Source organism: Desmodus rotundus, chromosome 5, assembly GCF_022682495.2.
Source record: "Desmodus rotundus isolate HL8 chromosome 5, HLdesRot8A.1, whole genome shotgun sequence".
NCBI lineage: Eukaryota > Metazoa > Chordata > Mammalia > Chiroptera > Phyllostomidae > Desmodus > Desmodus rotundus.
The window spans coordinates 46,497,274-46,516,509 of NC_071391.1; the positions used below are offsets into that span (position 1 = coordinate 46,497,274).

General features: G+C 54.8%; 1 protein-coding gene across 14 annotated transcripts in view; it reads right to left on the bottom strand.

Moving 5' to 3' along the window:
- ARAP1 (ArfGAP with RhoGAP domain, ankyrin repeat and PH domain 1) overlaps positions 1-19,236 on the bottom strand; it is a 66,840-nt gene that overhangs the window by 8,317 nt on the left and 39,287 nt on the right. For all 14 annotated transcript variants that reach the window (XM_053924249.1, XM_024572638.3, XM_045181867.2 and 11 more), the window contains 17 exons: positions 18,908-19,014; positions 17,622-17,821; positions 15,137-15,222; positions 13,683-13,865; positions 12,414-12,588; positions 11,138-11,272; positions 5,031-5,166; positions 4,615-4,717; positions 3,604-3,799; positions 3,313-3,364; positions 3,040-3,203; positions 2,646-2,858; positions 2,207-2,312; positions 1,658-1,805; positions 1,484-1,570; positions 1,333-1,401; positions 907-1,024 (listed from right to left, as the gene is read on the bottom strand). In XM_053924249.1, the coding sequence (XP_053780224.1) occupies positions 907-1,024; positions 1,333-1,401; positions 1,484-1,570; positions 1,658-1,805; positions 2,207-2,312; positions 2,646-2,858; positions 3,040-3,203; positions 3,313-3,364; positions 3,604-3,799; positions 4,615-4,717; positions 5,031-5,166; positions 11,138-11,272; positions 12,414-12,588; positions 13,683-13,865; positions 15,137-15,222; positions 17,622-17,821; positions 18,908-19,014 (2,278 nt within the window). The remainder of the gene's footprint in view (positions 1-906; positions 1,025-1,332; positions 1,402-1,483; positions 1,571-1,657; positions 1,806-2,206; positions 2,313-2,645; positions 2,859-3,039; positions 3,204-3,312; positions 3,365-3,603; positions 3,800-4,614; positions 4,718-5,030; positions 5,167-11,137; positions 11,273-12,413; positions 12,589-13,682; positions 13,866-15,136; positions 15,223-17,621; positions 17,822-18,907; positions 19,015-19,236) is intronic.

The window sequence follows — 19,236 nt, forward strand, 5'->3', positions numbered from 1 at the left end:
CCCAGCCCCACTGCATGCCGCAGCCCCTCACTGCTCTGACATCACGCTCACTGAAAGGGCGCTGCCTCTGGCCATCACGGGGCCTTTGCCCATGATGCTCCCACCGCCGGGAAGCACTTGCCACCCCCTCTTCACCAAGTAACCCCTTTTCTTCCTTCACTTCCTAGTGCAGGGACCCTGAAGCCAGAGACCCGAAGCCAGAGACCTGAAGTCCCAGTGGCATGGTGGCCCTGGCCTCACGGCAGCCAACACAGCTGTACCTGTACATTTCCCGACGTGATCACAGGACTGGTGTGTCTATTCCACACCACACCAACCGCTGGGGGGGGGTGCGGGGGGGGGGGGGCTGTGTGTCTGCCTCCCCAGCCCAGGGCTTGGCACTTCTCAAGTAACACAGCAAAGCAACAGAGAGACCCTCTCCCTTCACTGCCGTCAAGGCCACTCTTCACCCTGAAATGCCTTTATCCCCGCCCCCTTCACTACCATGGCCCCTTCACGGCATCATCCCAACCACCCCTACCTGCACCCGCAGCCCAGCCGCCCCTCTGGCATGGCCATCGCCACCCTCCACCCCCTTCACCACCAACAAGGTTGCCTGCAATTCCACTACCAAACTCAGGGTCATTGCCCTTGCCGGCAACACCACTGTCACTCACCCCTGAGGAAACATCCTCGTAGCTGACACCATCTGTCCCCTGCACGGTTTCTCCAGCCAGCAGCACTACAACTGTGACCTCAGGCACCCCTGGTACCCCGTTACTGCCATTACTGAGACCCCAGTGTGACAGCAGCATCTGTCTCCAAAACCCCCTTCGCTGCCATGGTCCCCACACTTCAGGGTAGGGGGGCAGCCTGGACAAGGACAGCCTGGTACCCTGTCCTGCACCAAAGCCGGTGACCACACACCTGTCTCCTCCCTCTCATTGACCTCAAAGCAGGTCCAATAGTCCTTCTCCCTGACGCTCACACTCCTGCGATCCAGGATCTCCAGGGTGAGCTCCTCAGCTGTCATGGATGCTGGGATCTGCAATGACAAAGGAGAGGAGATCAACCTACCCTGCCCCCTGCCCCCACATCCCTGCTGTGTGATCCAGGGGCTGAGCCCACCCCTCTCAGGGCCCTCTGGAGTCTTGGGGTGCAGGGGGCTGTCTCTGAGTGGTCCTGATGAGATGGGTGGGGAGGCAGGGAAGAGACAGGCCAAGCACAGCCCAGATGCCAGGCCCAAACCGAGCTTCCTTTGGGATGGAAGCTCTGTGCCCCCAGCCATATGAGCCTGTGCCTGGCCCAGCCTGACTCTTCTGGCCATTTGGCTTCTAGGTCCCCAGCCCCCACCTTGATATGCTGCTCAGCCTCTGCCTTCTTCTCCTCCAGGTACACTGTGCAGATGAAGTCACCGGCGTGCTGTAAGGAGAGAGGGCTGGATGCCTGGGAATTGGGTGCAGGTGGATGGTCTGAGCTCCCCACCCCAGGCCCTGTCCTTCACCTGGGTCCCACTGGCAGTGCCAGCCACACGCATCTTTACAATGGCAGTGATCTCCTCCCGCTGCTTCCTCAGCTCCTCCTCGTCCACCTGCGGAGGGGAAGGACAGAGGCAGACGGTCACTGCCGCCCAGCAGGCTCCGCCCTGCCCTTCACCTCCCACTGGCGGGGGACGCACACTGAACACCACCACATAGTGGCCGATGAGGTCTTCCACCACGCGGCCGGCCTTGTGGTCCTGCCCGTCTGTCTGGAAGAGCGTGGGCCCAAACACGATGGCCAGGTTGTGTGTGTTCATCTGGTTCGTGTCTGAGAAGCACTGGACGCTGGACAGAGAAGGACGGAGGCTTTGAGTAAGGAGTCCAGCCCAGAACTTCCCCAACTCATCTTCCTAATTCCTGACAGGTCCGTGACTGGAGTGAGCCCAGGAAAGGTCCTGGTCAGAGCAGACTACTCATTAAGGGGAAATGGGGAAGATCTTTGTGGCTATGACTTGGGCCCTTGAAAAGAGTAGGGCCAGAAAACTGGGAGACCTGGCCAAGGTCCCCTGGCCCCTAACTGGAACCTTCTCTACTCTCCCACATGCAGAAAGTAAGGTGTCAAGTGTCCAGGATTAGGGCACATCGTAAGTCAGCACTCAGTTCCCAGGGGAGGCAGTCAGCAGGGTTGGGCGTAGAATCTTCTCTACCTCCTCCCCCCAGAGCCTCCCAACAGGATCACTCCTCACCAGTACAAGTGGCTGATAAGGGCCTTTACTGTGGCCCGGTTGACTGGGGGCAGACGGGCCAGGAGCTCTCGGTACCTGGAGATCTTTTCTTCCTCATCCTCAATCTCTGGGTGGGGGGAGATAGATCAGGTCAAGACCGCCCGCCCCTACCCCGTAACCACCTCTCCATCCCAACCCTCTGGCTGTTCTGCCTGTCACCCCAGGGAACAGTACTCCCTGATGCCTCCGGGTCAGTCCTACCAGGCACTCAGGAGTTGCCAGCTATGTACGGAGTGGCAACAGGAAGGAGAAACAGGAAGGAGGCACAGGACTGGCGCCTGTTCACGGGGGCATGTTTGGCCCAAGTACACAACGGGAAGGGATAGAGTGCTGAGACAGGAATGGACAAGTCAGCGGCACTGGCCTGGATTTCAGGCCAGACACAGGATTCAGGGCCCACCTGAGGCCTCCAGCCAGGATAGGCGCTGGGCTCGAGTGAAGAGCCCGTCAGGCAGGTCTCGCAGGAAGCGTTTGAGCGCGGAAGAGACGTCGTCCACATGCTGCTCGCCCTCCTTGAGACGCACAGAGCGAGCATCCTGCCGCAGGCTCTCCAGCAGCCGCTGTGTCTTAGAAGTCTGCCCACACTTGCGGTAGATACCCTCGGAAGTCAGGCCTAGAGAGGGGCAGGGCTGAGCTGGGGGCATGGCAAAACTGAGGGGCCTAAGGCATTGGTCATGGGGCATGGGGCTGGCTAGCAGCTACTTTCTCAGGGATTCTGGGAGGTGAGGCTTGGCCTCTGGGGGAGGAGGTGAATGTCACCCTGGGCCTGCCAGAGCCTGTAGGTGGGGGCTCACCACACTGGGTGATGTAGTCCACACAGCGGTACACAATCACTGGGATGTCTGAGTCTCCCAGCTGCTGCTCCGAGAGTGTATCCCCGGAACTGGCAGCTGCTTTCTGGATGGCTCCCAGCCAGCCCGAGAAGTCCAGCCGCCGCTCTCCCTGAATATACAGTGTCCTGGGCCCAGGACAGTCAGTCACTTGAGGGTCTACCCCTGCCCCACCCCTCCCAGGCCAGTCTGACTGCCACAGGCTTCTCAGAGCCCCTCAGGGAGTCCAAGGCTCACCTCCTTCGCTCCACCAGCACCAACACCTGGTTCTCACTGTCCCCTTGGATGGCTGTGGAGGAGCCAGTAGAAAGAAGTGAGTCCCAGGCCTTGTTCATGGTCCCTAACCTGCTCCCTCCTGAGCTTCTCTGAACACACACACCCCTGGACCCACCCACCAAGGGCAGGGCAGAACATGAGAGGGCAGGTTGGCTACTTCTGGCCAGGCCAGGGTAGCATTCAGACTTCCAGGGAGGGGCTGGGGGCATGGGAGCCCACGATACGGTGCCCTGGAGGTCGGGGCCCACGCACAAAGCTCCTGCAGTTTCCGCAGCTGCAATGGCTCCTCGCAAGTCCCCTCTGGGAAGATGGCACGGAGCTCAGAGCCGGTGAGGGAGAACCAGCCCTCCTGGGCCCGCTGTAGGCTCAAACCAGCTTTGTAAGGTAGGCGCCCAAGCCGCTCAAAATCCCGGGCCAGCAGATCCTCAGCCAGGGGAGGCACGAACGCCTGGTGGGGGAGGCCAGAGACTGCATCAGCCATCAGCACTGCCAGCCCAGACACCTCTGCCCTTGGCTTCTGCCCACCTGGCTGCCTCCTCTCTCTTCCTCAGGGTGGAACCCAGCAGAGTGAATGAACTTGAGTATATCCTGACCCACGTCATACCCACTCAGATGTTCCCTTCTCTGGGGAACCTTCCCACACCCCAGAGAAGGATGTCCCTTCTCTATGTCCCCAAGGTGCCACAGCACCTCCGCCCTCTGTTGTAGCCCTGATTATACTGTCGCTGCTATCTGGACCCCATCTGTCTCCCCCACCAGCAGGGCAGCTACTGAAGAGCCAGGGCTGAGACTGATTCGTCTGGGTCCACAGGGCTCTGAGGATTGACCGGCAGGGCTGCACAGATGCCCGATCAACAAACAAGGGAATGATGAAAGAGTCACAGGCCCTCAGAGCACGGGGGACCCCAGAGGGCACCTGGCTCTAGTCCCTAGGCCAGAGCTCTCCTCTGCAGGCTCCTTGCCTCCTTCCTCCAGGACAAGGAGATCACTCCCCCTGAGAGCAGCTCTGTCCATCCTAAGATGCCTGTCATTCATTATCAAACATGTATTGAGCACCTATGGTATGCAAGGCTCACATAGTTGAGACAGGGCCCCTGACCTCTCCCTGAGTGCTGCAGATTATGGTAAGCCCTTGGCCTGAGAGCCTGCACTGTGTCAACTGCCCTCCATCCTGGGGGACCTGGGATACATGGGATCTGCCAGGAATTCCCACCACACACCCTGTAAGACTCCCTCCATACCCTCCTGCTAACCCAGGCCCACCTTAGCAATGCACTTGACCCACTCACGAACCAGATCCGCACTCTCCAGTCCAAACAGGTATAGTCGCTCTCCCTCTGTGTACACCTCAAAGGTGTGTTCAAAGCTGCAGATACACAGGCCAGGATTCAGGCCCGCCCCACCCAGCCCTGCCCTCCGCACCGCTGGTATTCTCTGTCCCGCCACCCACGACCATCCTTGTGAGCACCCTCACCTGGCCCCCTAAGAGTTGGTGGGAAAGCCCTAGGCTAGACCCTCAGGATACTGGTTCAGCCCCGGTAGAGCCCTAGTTTGCTGTGTGACCCTGGGGAGGTCCTGCCCCTCTCTAGGCCTGTTTCCCTGTTTTCCCAATGGGGCCGGGGAGGAAGGGTTGGACCTTACAACAATAATAGTCTGTGATTGGGCCCAGGGGTGCTCACCCATGGAAGTCAGGAGGGAGCACTGCCAGGCACACAATCTCACTGGCCCGAATCTCCCCGTTGGGGGTCACTGCCCGTTCATTCTCATAGTAGCTCAGGACCCCGTCGCTAAGGACACACCACCGTCGGCTGAACTCTGGGGAGAAGTTGGTCGGGGGAACCATGATGGAGCCACCCACCCTCACCTGAAAACCCCCTCTGCATCCTCCCTGGGCTCCCACACCCACCTGATCCATGTCCTCTTCATTCTCATTCAAAAGCCCCCCACCCCGTTCCACCCTCCTCCCTGTAGCCCCGCCAACCCACCCAGCCCACGCCTCTCCCCTGGACCACTGCAGCAGCCTCTTCTTCATTCTCGCAGCTTTGCTTCTTCCAAGATTCAAAAGTGATCTAGCAAAACCTGATTCTGTCCTTCCTCTGATTCAAACCCTTCCATTATCCTCAGGACAAAGTCTATGCCCCTCAGCCTGGCATTCAAGGTCCTGTTGGGTCTCTCCAGCCCCCTCTTTGACCACTCCTGGCCACATCCCCAACCTCCTTGCTTTTGCTCATCCTATTCCTTCCCCACATCGTTTATCTTTCAAGCCCTGTCCAAAGCAATTAGAGCCCTGGCCAAGTAGCTCAGTTGGTTGGAGCATCGTCCTGATACACCAAAGTTACAGATTTGATCCCCAGTCAGGGCACATACTAGAATCAACCGATGAGAGTAGTTCCAGTTAAGACAAAGACTTCCAGTTAAGATGGAGGCACAGGAGGCAAGATGACGACTCCCCTCCTCACACAACCACATCAAAATTAAAACTAAATTATATAACAGTCATCACTCAGAACCACCAGAAATCAAGTTGAATGAAAGTCTGACAACTACGGAATTAAAGAAACCACATCCAAATTCATTGAGACCTGTAAAGGGGGTGGAGATGTAGAACAGGATGGTTCCACATCCACATGTGGTAAATAAAAATTTGAGAGGGATATCTTAGGACTGAAGAGTTGCAGCCCCACACCAGGTCCCCCAGCCAAGGGTTCCAGTGCCAGGAAGATAAGTCCCCATAACTTATGGCTGAAGGGCCTGAGTCAGTGGAAGAAACTGCTGGAATCCCAAGTCATTCCCCTTAAAGATCCCACATACAGACTTACTCAGATTTACTCCCTCTGAGCTCCAGCACTGGGTAACAGATCTTAAAGGCAACAGTGGCATACAGAGAGGAACCAAAGTGTCTGGCATCAAGGCAAGAGCTGAGGGACAGGTTTCTCTCAGACAGAAAGGCGGGCAAAGGCCATTGTCCCTTTTCTGAACCTTCACCCCACAAAGCCACAGAGCTGGCAGGCTGGTGCCATATCTGAGACTCCATCAACCTGGCTCACACTATTTGCCTCACCCTGGAGATCTGAACCTTCACCCCACAAAGCCACAGAGCTGGCAGGCTGGTGCCATATCTGAGACTCCATCAACCTGGCTCACACTATTTGCCTCACCCTGGAGATCCCCCAGGACTCCGTTCCACCCAACTCACGGGTCCGCCCAAACTGTTAACCATGGTTTTTCCATACCAATGGTTGGTCTTGGTTCATGCTTTACAACTTCCTAAATAATATGAAAAAAGCAACAGCTAGCATCAGTGAGCCCCAAGTCCCTGTACCTCTTGCTAAGAGGCCCCAGGCCCAGCACTAGGATCAGCCATCTCACATTGCTTTATAGCTCAGGCAGAATGGCCCCAGGCAGATCACAGGTGAGGGCTGACCTTGGCATAGACCACCTGGGAAACCCAGAGCCTGCACATCCAGTAGACAGCTACAGACCATGTCCAAGCACCACCACCCTGCCCCTGCACAGCTGATCCTCCACAGAGGGTGGAGGTTAGTGATTGGTGGTTGTAGCCAGTCTTTGCAGATGACTGGCCTGGATAAATCCCTCCCATTGATCTGCCAACAGCAATCAAGCCTCAACAAGAGAAGGGTGTACTCAGCCACACAAAGAGCACACCTTGAGTACCCAACTTTGGTGATAGGGAAAGCTGTGCCACTGGACCCTACAGGACACCTACTACATTAGGCCACACTACTAAGACATGGAGTCAGAGCAGCTCTACCCAATACTTAGAAACAAACACAGAGAGGCTGCCTAAATGATGAGACAAAGAAGCATGGCCCAAATGAAAGAACAGATCAAAACTCCAGAAAAAAAACTAAGTAAAATGGAGATAAGCAATTTATCAGATGCAGAGTTCAAAACACTGGTTATAAGGATGCTCAAGGAACTTAGTGAGGACATCAGCAGCATAAAAAAGATCCAGTCTGAAACAAAGGATATACTAATTGAAATGAAGAACAATTTACTGGGAAACAACAGTAGAGTGGATGAAGTCGAGAATCAAATCAATGATATGGAACATAAGGAAGCAAAAAACAACCAATCAGAACAAGAAGAAAAAAGAATCCAAAAAGCAAGGATAGTGTTAGCAGACCCTGGGACAACTTCAAGTGTTCCAACATTCACATCATAGGGGTGCCAGGAGGAGAAGAGAAAGAGTAAGAAATTGGAAACTTTTTTGAAAAAATAATGAAAGAAAATGTCCCTAATTTGGTGAAGGAGATAGGCAAGTACAGAAAGCACACAGAGTTCCAACAAGATGGATGCAAACAAGCCCACATCAAGACACATCATAATTAAAATACCAAAGGTTAAAGTTAAAGAAAGAATCTTAAAAGCAGCAAAAGAAGGTAGTTGCCTACAGGGGAGTTCCCATAAGACTGTCAGCCAATTTCTCAAAAGAAACTCTGCAGGCCAGAAGGGACTGGCAAGAAATGTTCAAAGTCATGAAAAGCAGGGACCTACAGCCAAGACTGCTCTACTGAACAAAGATATCGTTTATTTTTTTTAAGATTTTATTTATTTTTAGACAGAGGGGATGGGAGGGAGGAAGAGAGGGAGAGAAATATCAGTATGTGGTTGCCTCTCATGTGCCCCACACCAGGGACCTGGCCTGCAACCCAAGCATGTGCTTTGACTGGGAATCGAATCGGTGACCTTTTGGTTCGCAAGCTGGTGCTCAATCCACTGAGGCACACCAGCCAGGGCAAAGCTATCATTTAGAATCAAAGGGCAGATAAAGAGCTTCCCAGACAAGAAAAAGCTAAAGGAGTTCATCATCATCAAACCATTATTATATGAAATGTTAAAGGGACTTTTATTTGAGAAAAAGATCAAAACTATAAACAATAAAATGACAATAAATACATATCTGGCAACAATTGAATCTAAAAAACAAACTAAGCAAACAAAAAGAACAAGACAGAATCATGGATATGGAGAAGGTTTTGATGGTTGCCTGATGGGAGTGGGGTGTGGGGGAATGGGTGAAGAGGTGAGTGAGTAAGAAGTACAAAGAGGTAGTTACAGAATAGCCATAGGGATGTAAAGTACACCATAGGAATGGAGTAGCCAAAAAAACTTATTTGCATGACCCATGGACATGAACAATGGTGGGGGGATTGCCTGAGGGAGTGGAGGGTGCTGGGTGGAGGGGGGCAAAGGGGAAAAAACTGGAATAACTATAATAGCATAATCAATAAAATATAATTTTAAAAAAGTATCAACCAATGAATGTAAAAATAAGTGAAACAATACATCAATGTTTATCTCTCTTTTGCTGTTTCTCTAAAAATCAATTTTAAAAAAGCCATAGGAAGCCTTCTATGCACCCCTCCCCCTCCTGTACCCCATCGTCCTTTGCCAGAAGCACCCACTGCTCTACACTCTGCCTCTTGAATAGACTCTTCTCCAAAGAGGACACACAGGTATCCAATAGACACATGAAAAGTTGCTCCACGTCACTAATCATCAGAGAAATGCAAATTAAAACCACAATGGGATATCATCTCCCACCAGTAAGAATAACTATCATCAATAAATCAACAAACGACAAGTGCTGGAGAGAATATGGGGAAAGGGGAGCCCTTTTGCACTGTTGGTGGGAATGCAGACTGGTGCAGCCACTGTGGAAAACAGTATGGAGATAACCTTAAAAAATTAAAAATGGATCTGCCTTTTGACCCAGCAATCCCACTTCTGGGAATACATCCGAAGAAACCCGAAACACTAATTCGAAAGAACGTAAGCACCGCTATGCTCATTGCAGTGTTACTTACAATCGCCAAGATATGGAAGCAGCCCAAGTGCCCATCAGTAGATGAGTGGATAAAACCACTATGGGACATTTACACAATGGAATACTACTCAATTGCAAAAAAAATTTTTTTCCTCTTTGCTACAGTATAGGAGGACCTGGAGACCATTATGCTAAATGAAATAAGCCAGTCAGAGAAAGACAAATACCATATGTTTTCACTCCTATGTGGAATCTAATGAACAAACTGAACTAACAAGGAATATCAGGACAGACTCACAGAAAGAGAGCAGGATGACGGCTGAGGGGTGGGAAGGGGAGGGGTGGAGGGACTGAGCAAAAAGGAAGGACTCATGGACATGGACAACAGAGTGGTGATTGTAGCGGGGAGGGAGGTATAATGGGGACTAAATGTTAATGGAAAAAAATACAATAAAAAAATACTAGAAAGAGCCCTGGCTGGTGTAGGTCAGTGCACTGAGCGTGGGCCTGTGAACCAAAGGGTTGCGGGTTCGATTTCCAGTCAGGGCACATGCCTGGGCTATGGGCCATGTCCCCTGTGAGGGGTATGAGAGAGGCAACCACACATTGATATTTCTCCTACTCCTTCCCTTCCCCTCTCTCTAAAAACAAATAAATAAAAATCTTTTAAAAAATAATAAAAGAAAACTCCATCTCTTCTTATAATGGCCCTAAGGAGTTTAAGAAGATTCCATAAAGGAATAGAAACAGGAATCTGGGCCCGGAAAGGCAGGAGAAAAGAACAGAATGCCAAGGCCATTAAGACCCGTTTAGTTCATAGCACTGAGCTTCGCATTGGCTCAGGGCTTCCTGGTACCCAGGACAAAAAGGATGACTCCGGAAGTTACATAAATGACGTCATCAGCCAGAGAAAGGTAGACTTGGACAGTGCCCCAGGGGTAGTGAGGTGATGCACCGCAGAGCTCCAAAAAAATCTCCCTGGAGTCGGAGGGCTTCATCCAGGAATACAGAGGGAAGTAGTGAGCAGGTCTCAGGGGTATCCCCACAGCAGACACCTCCTCTCCACCCTACCTACGAAAACACGGCATTGTCCTCTGAGGACGGTGTCCCAAAACCAGCCCCCCCGGCAGGGCTCCCTCGAGGAGAGCCAGCCCTGCCTCAGTCACTCTTCATCCGCAGACATCTGCCGAGTGCCACTGTGTGCCAGGCACTGTTCTAGGCTCTGGGGGCTACAGTGGGGACCAGAGGGAGCTTAGGTTTCAGCGGGCTCAGGGAATCCATAACAGACCTACAAACAGATTAATGTTACATAAATGGCATGAAAGTAGGGTAAAAGTAGGGTAAATAGGGAGTGCTATTTCGGATAAAATAGTTGGGGATGAAGTCTCTAAGGGTTGACATTTTAAACAGACAACCAACTGAAGCAACAGACTAACCATGCAGGTGTTTGGGGAAAGGCATTTCAGGCAGAGGGCACAGCGACGCAAAGGCCCTGGTGGGAGTGAGTATGCATGTCTGAGAAACAGCAAGGAGGCTGCAAGGCTGGAGTAGAGTGAGGGAGGGGGCCGGGCCAGGAGGCAGCAGGGTGGGGAAGTGACAAGGAGGCCCTTGTGGGATTAAGGACTGAATTACTCAAAGCTGGGGAGCAAATGGAAGGCGGAGATTAAGAGAGGGGCAGTGCTTTAAGCTTAGTCCTCAAACTTCCTAGCATCTACCGGCTCCAAACACCAGATGCCCACCTAGCACAGGGTCCACAGCCAGTAGGTGCTCAATAAAGGCTTCTTAGTCTAAAGGAAACAGGCAGTGCTGTGCCCCACTCACATCCTGACCAACCCATTTGTTATGTACCAACTGTATACCAGAGACCATATCTAGGAAGCCCTCCAGGGTGACGGCCAGAGTGTACATGGAACCCTTGTGAGCCCACCAACCTGGCCAGCCCTGGCTTCTCTGGCCCTGCCGCCATGCCAGAATGCCACCTTCCTGGGCACCCACCTTCCCGGGCACGGCGGTCCTGCAGCAGCTTGCCAGCAGAAGCAGTTTTGTAGAGGAAGCCACTGTGGCTCACAGTTGGCAGGACAATTGAGTAGTGCTTTTCCAGGGGCTTCATCAAATCCAGCCGAGGCACCTCTTTTGAGAAGCGGGGGAGAATAGTTGATCATGCTTGCCTCCAAGGGCGCCTTCCTCACCCCCACCTCCTAGGTGGGGCATTCAAGCTTGCATTTGAGTCACTAGCCCCGGTTCCCCTGACTAGCACCCTCAGGCTCTCACTGCCACATCCAGGATTTTGCCCCAGCCATTCTCCACCTCTCCCCACAAATGCAAATTCCACCCTGCTCCCAAGGCCCAGGTCCAGTACTAGGAAGTCTTCTTGACTCCCCAGCCTGGCCCAGCCCACTCTCCTCTCCCTGCTGTCTGTCAAGGCAGAAAGCCAGCACTCTAGAATGACTGGGGCCTCGGGCAAACTCGGTAACAACCCCCAAAGGGAGGTTTACCCCAGACGATGCAAAGCCTGAGGAGGCAGCCTGGCTTCAGCCTTGCTCCCAGCGGTCCCAAAGCCCAAGGCAGCTTGGGTGGTCTCCTGTGCCTCCCTGGACACCTGGGCTCTCTCCAGCCCAGCGCACCCCACCCACCCGTGGCCCTGAGCCCAGAGCCTGGCTGCGGAGCTCCACCCTCAGCCCTAGAATGTGGCCCCAGAGGCCAGCCCTGGGCCATGACCAGCAGAACTCACCCCCACTGTTCCCTCCTCACCCACCCCAAGAGTGGGAGCCAAACATGACCCAAACTCAGTCTGCGTTGGACAGAGCCCCACCCAGACAGGGCAGCAGCAGGGGTTGCTTTCATGGGTCACCTGCACACGGAGAAATGCAACACCCACCCCCCAACACACACACAGCAACACAGATACACTCAACCCCCCCCCCCAAGCCCTCAGCACTGAAGGCCCACGCTGCAGGTCAGGGAGGGACCCACAAATACACAGAGAGATGCAGAGACACAGACACAAAGGGCTACGCACATGAAGGGGAAGCCCGATGCACCACCAGACACTGACATGCAAACCCAAACACCCCCAATCACACACATGTTGCTCCAGGACTCTGGAGGGGCTGCAATTATAGCGCTATAGCTCGCATTATGGTATGTAATCAAACCTCACAGGACGATACACAGCCCCGCAGGCCCCCAACCAGCATCCCCTGCAAAGGACCAGACCCCAGCAGCAGGGAGGCCCCATCCCTCAAGGAGGACTGTCCCACCAGCTGCTCACCCGTGGTCCGGTTGTTCCGAAGGAATTCCATCTGCAGTGTCTGCCCCGCCTGCTCTGCAAGAGCCAGGGGTGTGGGGGCCTCAGGGTCCCCTGAGAAGCAGTTGACCCCAGCGCCACAGCCCAGGAGTGCCTGGGTCTCGGCCAGGTCTGTGGTGGTGACTGCAGCACACAGGGCCTGGGAGGAAGGGAGAGGAGGGAGGAAGGGTCAGTCCCAGCAGGAGTGGGGCCAGTGGGGAAGGGGGCAGCGGGGGGGGAGAGGTAGGAAGAGGAAGGAGGCACCCAGGTCTGGGGGCCCATCTTACATTGAAAGAAAAAAGAGGGAAGAAGAAAAAGAGAAGAGAGGAGGAAGAGAAAAGCCAAGGGGAGAAAGGGTGGGCAGGGGTTGCCCAGCTGAGGCCAGGGTCCCGCCAGCCCAGGTCTCACCCCTGCTGGCAGCCCCCAGACCCCTGTGAGCTGCCAAGCTTGCTCTCTAGAGGATCTCAAGCTCCCTCTGCCTTGTGCAAGGGCAGAGGGGGGTGCTTTGTAACTAATTCCTCCCACATTTGAATTCCTCACCGCCTGCCCAGCCCTCCCGACCAATGGGAGTTGCCGCCCCTCCTAGCTGGCAAGTCAAACTGGGCTGGACTGGGGGCTGGACGCCTGGGGGTTCCTGGGAGGTGGAGGCCTGGCTCCCACTGGGATTCTAGCTGGACTGAGCCTGCCTGGGCGGGGGCTGCTTGGGGGGAGGGGCTGAAGGCCGACCAGAGGTCACAAGTGGCATCCCCTGCCTGGGAGCAGGCTACCTCCTGCTCAGGCAAGGCCAGCCAGGACCCAGGGCTTGGCTCCCAGCCTGTCAGGGTCTGGGGCCCAAACGGGGCCTCATCTTGAGTGGGGTGTGGATGAGGGGGGGGTGGGCCAGAGCGGCCAGCTGTTTTTCATGAGCCTGACAGGAAATAGCATCCCCATCAAGTTCACTCCTTTTGGCAGGATACAGAAGGAGCAGGACAGGGTGCGGAGACAGAGGAATCAGCTGGGGAGGGAGGCAGACAGATGCTGGGGACATGGTCTTGGTCCAAGGTTCAGGCTTAGCTCCTCCTTGCTTTGCCCCCAACTTCCCTTGTGGCTTAGGTAGGGTCCTTCTGTCCTCTGGGCCAGCTCATCACTCAGAGCTGGTGGAAAAGATGGGCTGTGATGGCAAGGAATGTGGGGACAGGAAGAAAGGAGGTGGTCTCAAAGGGTGCAGAAAGTGTAGGGAAAAGAGGGTGCTCTTAAAGGGCCCAATGAGCTGACCTCGTCCAGTTCCTCCTGGTTGCCAAAGAGTGGGTGGTAGCGGCGGTACTTGCCCTCGAGGTATTTGGCCTCCAGGTGGCGCCGCCGGGCACCAGGGCTACTGTTGGGTTGCAGGGCCTCACTGGGGGGCACACTGGCTGCCCAGAAGCGGTTCCCAGCACCATTGCCCAGCTGTAAGAAGAGCTGTGGATGTCAGCAAGAGGTTAGAGGCAGCCTATGACCAGGGGCCCCATGCCCTACAAAACTTTATGGCTGAGAAGCCAGGCCACTAGCCCACTTTCCCAGCAAAGAAGCTGAGGGGCAGCCTGCTTGTCAGTGGCCTTGGGTGCTCCCTCATCAACTCCAGACCTGAGCCCAGTTCCTCAGCTCACTGACAGGCCGGGAGGCAGAGAGTCTGACAGGTGAACACCCCAGGCCTGGCACCTGGTCAGGGGACTTGCTGTTTTCCCACCCAGTCCCACATCTGGAACTCTGTATTCCTGAGACTACCACATCTTGGGGGTGGTGACTAACCTGTCAGCCAATGGGGTGGGCAGGGGTTTTGGAATCGGCTCCCCTCCCTGATATTCCTCTAGGACATTCCATGGGGCTGGGCCTGCAGCTCCACCCCCATATGCCCCAGAATCCAGCCACATACCCCTGTTCCTGGCGCTACAAGACTGAGCCCTACGATCATCAGCTGGGCTCCTGCAGGGGAAGAGGGGCAGGGGCAGACTCCACAGAAGTGCAGGGGTCTAGCACTCAGGATACTAGTTTATTCATTCTTTCACTCTGCTGGTTATCTGTTCCACCGCCATTTCCTGCCCCCCCACTACCACTGCCTCTTTGTCAGGTCCGTGTGGGGTGCTAGGGTCACAGAGGAGAAAAGAGCAAAAACAGCCCCTGCCGCTACTGACTCACTCTGTAACTTCGGCCAAGTCATTTTCTCTCCCTGGGATTCAGTGTCCACATCTGTACACCGGGAGCTCCAACCCTAACTCACAGGGGGTGTGACAGTCAACCAGCTTGGCGCCGGCTGGGGCCGCAGGAAGGCCCTGGGCCGGCTGCCTGATGCAGGCCCTCCCCTGCAACTACTCCCTGTAGCCGGGCCTGGGGCCCCGCACAAAGTGCACGTATGAGTGTGTGCCCCTAAACATACATATTCGCGTACTAAACACACTGGCACATGTGAGTAGAGATGAAATGAAGTAAGTTTTAGGTTTTGCAGGACACAAAATTTCTGTTGAATAGTCTTTTTACCCTTTTTTGAAACAACCCTTTAAAACTGTAAAAACATCCTTAGCTCACTGGCCAGTTTGCTGATTTTGCCAAAAATTGGCTTTTCCAAAATCCACACCCACTACATGATCCCAAAGGTCTCTTCTAGTTCTAGGGTGCTAGTGTCTGTGAGATGGGGGAGAGGGGCCAGACAGCAGCTGGACCCCAAACACAGGTGCCAAGCGGGGCCCCCTCACCTCAATGAGTGTCTCCGTCCACACCTTCCTGTCCATCTTCAGACTCCGCACCTTGGAAATGCCAGCGCCCATGCCGCGGTGCTCCCCTGTGGGCAAAGGCTAGGCTGGGTCCTCCGGCCCTCTCCCTCAGGCAGCACTCCCGTCCTCCCCCACCCGACCCCCAGTGCTCATCCAGGGGCAAGCAGGGAGAGGCCACAGGCAGGACTCAGGGCCTAGGCCTGCAGCTCCGCCCCACACACCTCCCAAAACCAGCCATGTGTCACTGCTGCCTGCACCACAGGGCTGAGTCCAGCAATCAGCCACTGGGCTCCTACTGTCAATCTCGGCTCCCTGCAGGCCACTCTCCACACAGCCCAGCCACAGCGGTCTCTTTAAAATGCAAATTCCCGCCCTGGTGGCTAGAGCATCTTCCACCACCCTGATATTAAAAGGTTGCCAGCTGCTCGGCAGATCCGGTTAGGGCACATTCGAGATCAACCAATGAATGCACAGGTGGGTGGAATGGCAATCTCTCTCTCCCCCATTCGTCTCTCTAAAATCAATTTTTTAAAAATGCAGATTCCACACGTGTGCTCCTCCTCTGGGGAGTAGCCAGAAGCATTTTCCTTTTCCTCCCCCAACCCCAACTTTTTTCTTCACAGACATGCATCTCCTAAACTCTAAGGCAATGGGCTTCAGGCAGCTTGCCCCAGGCTGGTCCCCTGAAACTTTCCCCAAAGACCCCTTTTCTCTGACTTCCCAGGGAGCTAAGGCAGCCCAGCCTGGGCTCTCCTGTTGCTTCCTCTATGCTAAGCCCTTCCTTGTTTCACTGTCCCCAGCTTCAATAAATGTATCCTTAAAAAAAACAAAAGCAAATTCCCTTGCTTCAAATCCCTTCAAACCCCTCCAATGGCTCCCCAAAATTAGATCTAAATTCCTTAGCTGCTTGTCCTTCATCTCATGCTTCCCTGCATTCCACTAAGCCGCACTCTCCTCCCTCTCTTTATCTTCTACCTCAGCTCAGCTCATTCGGGCCTCAGGGCCTTTGCACTCACTGTTCGCCTGCCTGGACTCCCTTCCCCCATCTCTCCAGGGCCCCCTCCTGACATTCAAATCTCAGTTAACATGGTCACCTCCTGAGAGGGCTTACCACAAACACACTCAGCTGCCTAGCCCTTGTTATTACCTGACACCTCTATTGGTTCGTGTATGGTTTTCAGCTTCTCCCTTCTAGAAGGTAAGCTGCCTGAGGGCAGGAACCTTGATTGTCTGCTTTGGGGCCTAACCTCAGAGCTCAGGACAAAGCCTGGCATGGTGAGCACTTAATAATAAATCTCTGGAGTGAAAGGGGAGGGGGAGTCAGGGCTGAACAGAATGCAACCTTGCTCTGCTACAGGGCCCACGAAGGACCCACAGAGAAGGGAGCGGGGCCCGCGGCACTAGAGCGCCCGAGGCGGCCTGGCTCTGGCTTTGGCCTCACCCCCTCTGCATCCTGTCCCCCCCAGTCGCCCTCACCCTCCGTGAGCTGGTGTCCGATCCAGTCATTGCTTTTCTGCACCCAGACCTCATAGCCCAAGGCCTTCTGGGCCTCTGCCCACCCCAGAGGCTTCAGGGATTTTCACTGAACTCAGAAACTTCCCCAAACTATTTCTCGTCATGGATCCCCATCTCCAGTGGCCCAAAGATGCCTCCCTGGGGACACTGTTAGCTCCTCGGGGTGCCAAATTCCCAGCACCTGACACAGCGCCTCACCCGGCACAGACCCTCAGTAAGTGCTGACTGAATAGACACATGCATCTTGAGTTCCACCCTCTTTCCTTCTCCTCCTCCTCACCTCATCTGTCAATGGGAATTTTACACCATAGATCCTAAACATCTCTTGGATTCTCTCCATTGCTTCCCCAGACCAGCAACTGGTTCTCTTTCTCTCTCTCTCTTTCTCTCTCTCTCTCTCTCTCTCTCTCTCTTTCTCTCTTTCTCGGCACCAGCAACTGACACCTTACTAGTCTCCCTCAAGCTCAGCTTCCAAACAGCCAGGGTCTGGCACTCAAATCGGACCAGTCCCCCACCCCCACCACTGCCTCCCACCCCCCTCCAGATAAAATACCAGCTCCTCCCTCCTCCTTGCCCCTGCCAGCCCCTCCCGCCTGGCTTCCTTCCACCCTCCTGATGGGAGAGGGATGCTGGACCCCAAGAGGCCTGGGCTAAAACCAAGACTCGCTTACTTGTCAGATGACCCTGAACCAGCCATTTCCCCTGTCTGTGCCTCAGTGCCCCGCCCACGACGTGAGAAGTTAACCCCCTGCCCTGCAATGTGAGGATGGAGCTTAAGTCCCGGTGGGAGAGGCTTGGCACGCAAGTGCAAGTGCGGCCTCATAAACAATCTCCACTATCTTCACTCCAGCCCCTCCAGCCAGATAAGACCACCTACTACCAGACACACCGGCCCACCAGCCCTGTCAGGCCTTGGCCCAGATGCCACCCCCTCCCCATCCCCCGCACAGACCTGCACAGCGCTTGCAGATGACGACACAGAGGTTGATGGAGGCCCAGTCAGGCTGCGCAGCCCCGCAGTCAGCACAGAACCTGTTGGGGGCCACGGCCCAGATGCGCTCGGCCACCTCTGAGGTAGACAGGGCCTCGGCAATGGCTCCCTGCATGGCCTCCAGCCACTGCTCCTTCTCTAGTTCTGATTCGGCTGAGAAGCTGGGGACACAGGAATGGGGGAGGGAGGCTGGTGGACAAGGGTTCAGAGGGATTTGGGGGCAGCATAAAGGGGCAGAGCATGAAGTGGGGGGGGACAGGTGTTGAGAGCTCATGGTCAGAAGAGGGAGGCATCTTGGGTCTGGAAGGTGGGAGTGGACAAAGGCAAGGACAGCAAGAACTTGAAAAACGTTTGAGGGCTGGGGGAGTCCCACAGGGACTCTGGCCCACCCAGGGAGGAGAACAGGCTGCTGAGAAAACATGATACCTGGCTGAGACTGGACAGAGGTCTGGCAAAGGTCTGGCCAGATAAAGAGGTGGAAGGGCATTCTAGACAGAGGGAACAGCATGTGCAAAGGGGCAGGATGGCACATGGGAGAGTCCAGGACCTGTGGGCAGGATGGGCAGACTGGCAGAGAGGCGCTGGGAGAGAGATAGGGACAAGCCTGGGCTAGGCCGACAAGCTCAAAAGGCGCCCAGAGAACAATGGAGAAACAGTGAGGGGCTTCAGTGGGGAGGACAGAAGGGAACAGAGATGTCTTCCCCTCTGGCTCTTTCTCTGCCTGTCGCCCCGGAGGTGCGTTTGTACATTGAATATTTGACTCCATCTGTGACCCCCTCGCTACACCCAAAGAAGACATTGCTGCTACAGATGTAATGGATGTTAACACTGCTTTACGAGGGGTGCCAAAGGCGACCCTCACCTACAAAGGCCTAGCAGTGGAACCTGCAAAGCTGCTAAGGCCTTAGCCAGGTGCTAAGCCCGTCTGCATGAGCTTGCATCCAGCTGCATGAGCAGACGAGAAGGGACAGCAGGGTGAGTGAGTTGTGCAGGAAGCCAGTATGGGCAACTCCGGGGGCAGTGTGGCAGGGAAAGGAGGACAGTGATGCCTGGTAGGGGTGGGGCAAGAGTGCGATTTCTCAGAAGGAAGGGGTCAGAGAAGATTAGTGAGTGAGAGTAAATGATCGGCAGGGGTGGGCAGGGCGAGGAAGGGAGGAAAAATCCATCTAAGAAGAGGGGGCAGCTTCCCACGCGTACAAAAAGCAAACAATAGAGGAAGTGCAGACAGGTGAGTGAGAGAGACTCACCTGAAGATTCGGTAGGGGGTGGTGAGATCGAAGCTACGCCGGTCCACTTCCTTCACGTTGCCCACGCTCATGTCAATGAAGGTGATGCCGATGCCCAGGTGGTACTCCTGGTAGGCAGGTGGGAAGAAGTGAGGGCGTGGCCTACTGGATGTAGCTCAAGGCCCAGGAAGGGGAAGAAAGGAGGGGGAGGTGGTACTGTAGGGACTAGAAAGTGGGTAGGAAGGAGGTAAGGGAAGGCTCAGGATCTGGACCCAGGCTCAGAGGCCATGTAGTGACAGGATGAGAGGGTTATGCTCAGGGAGCAGGCAGGGGATGGCATGGGAACTAAG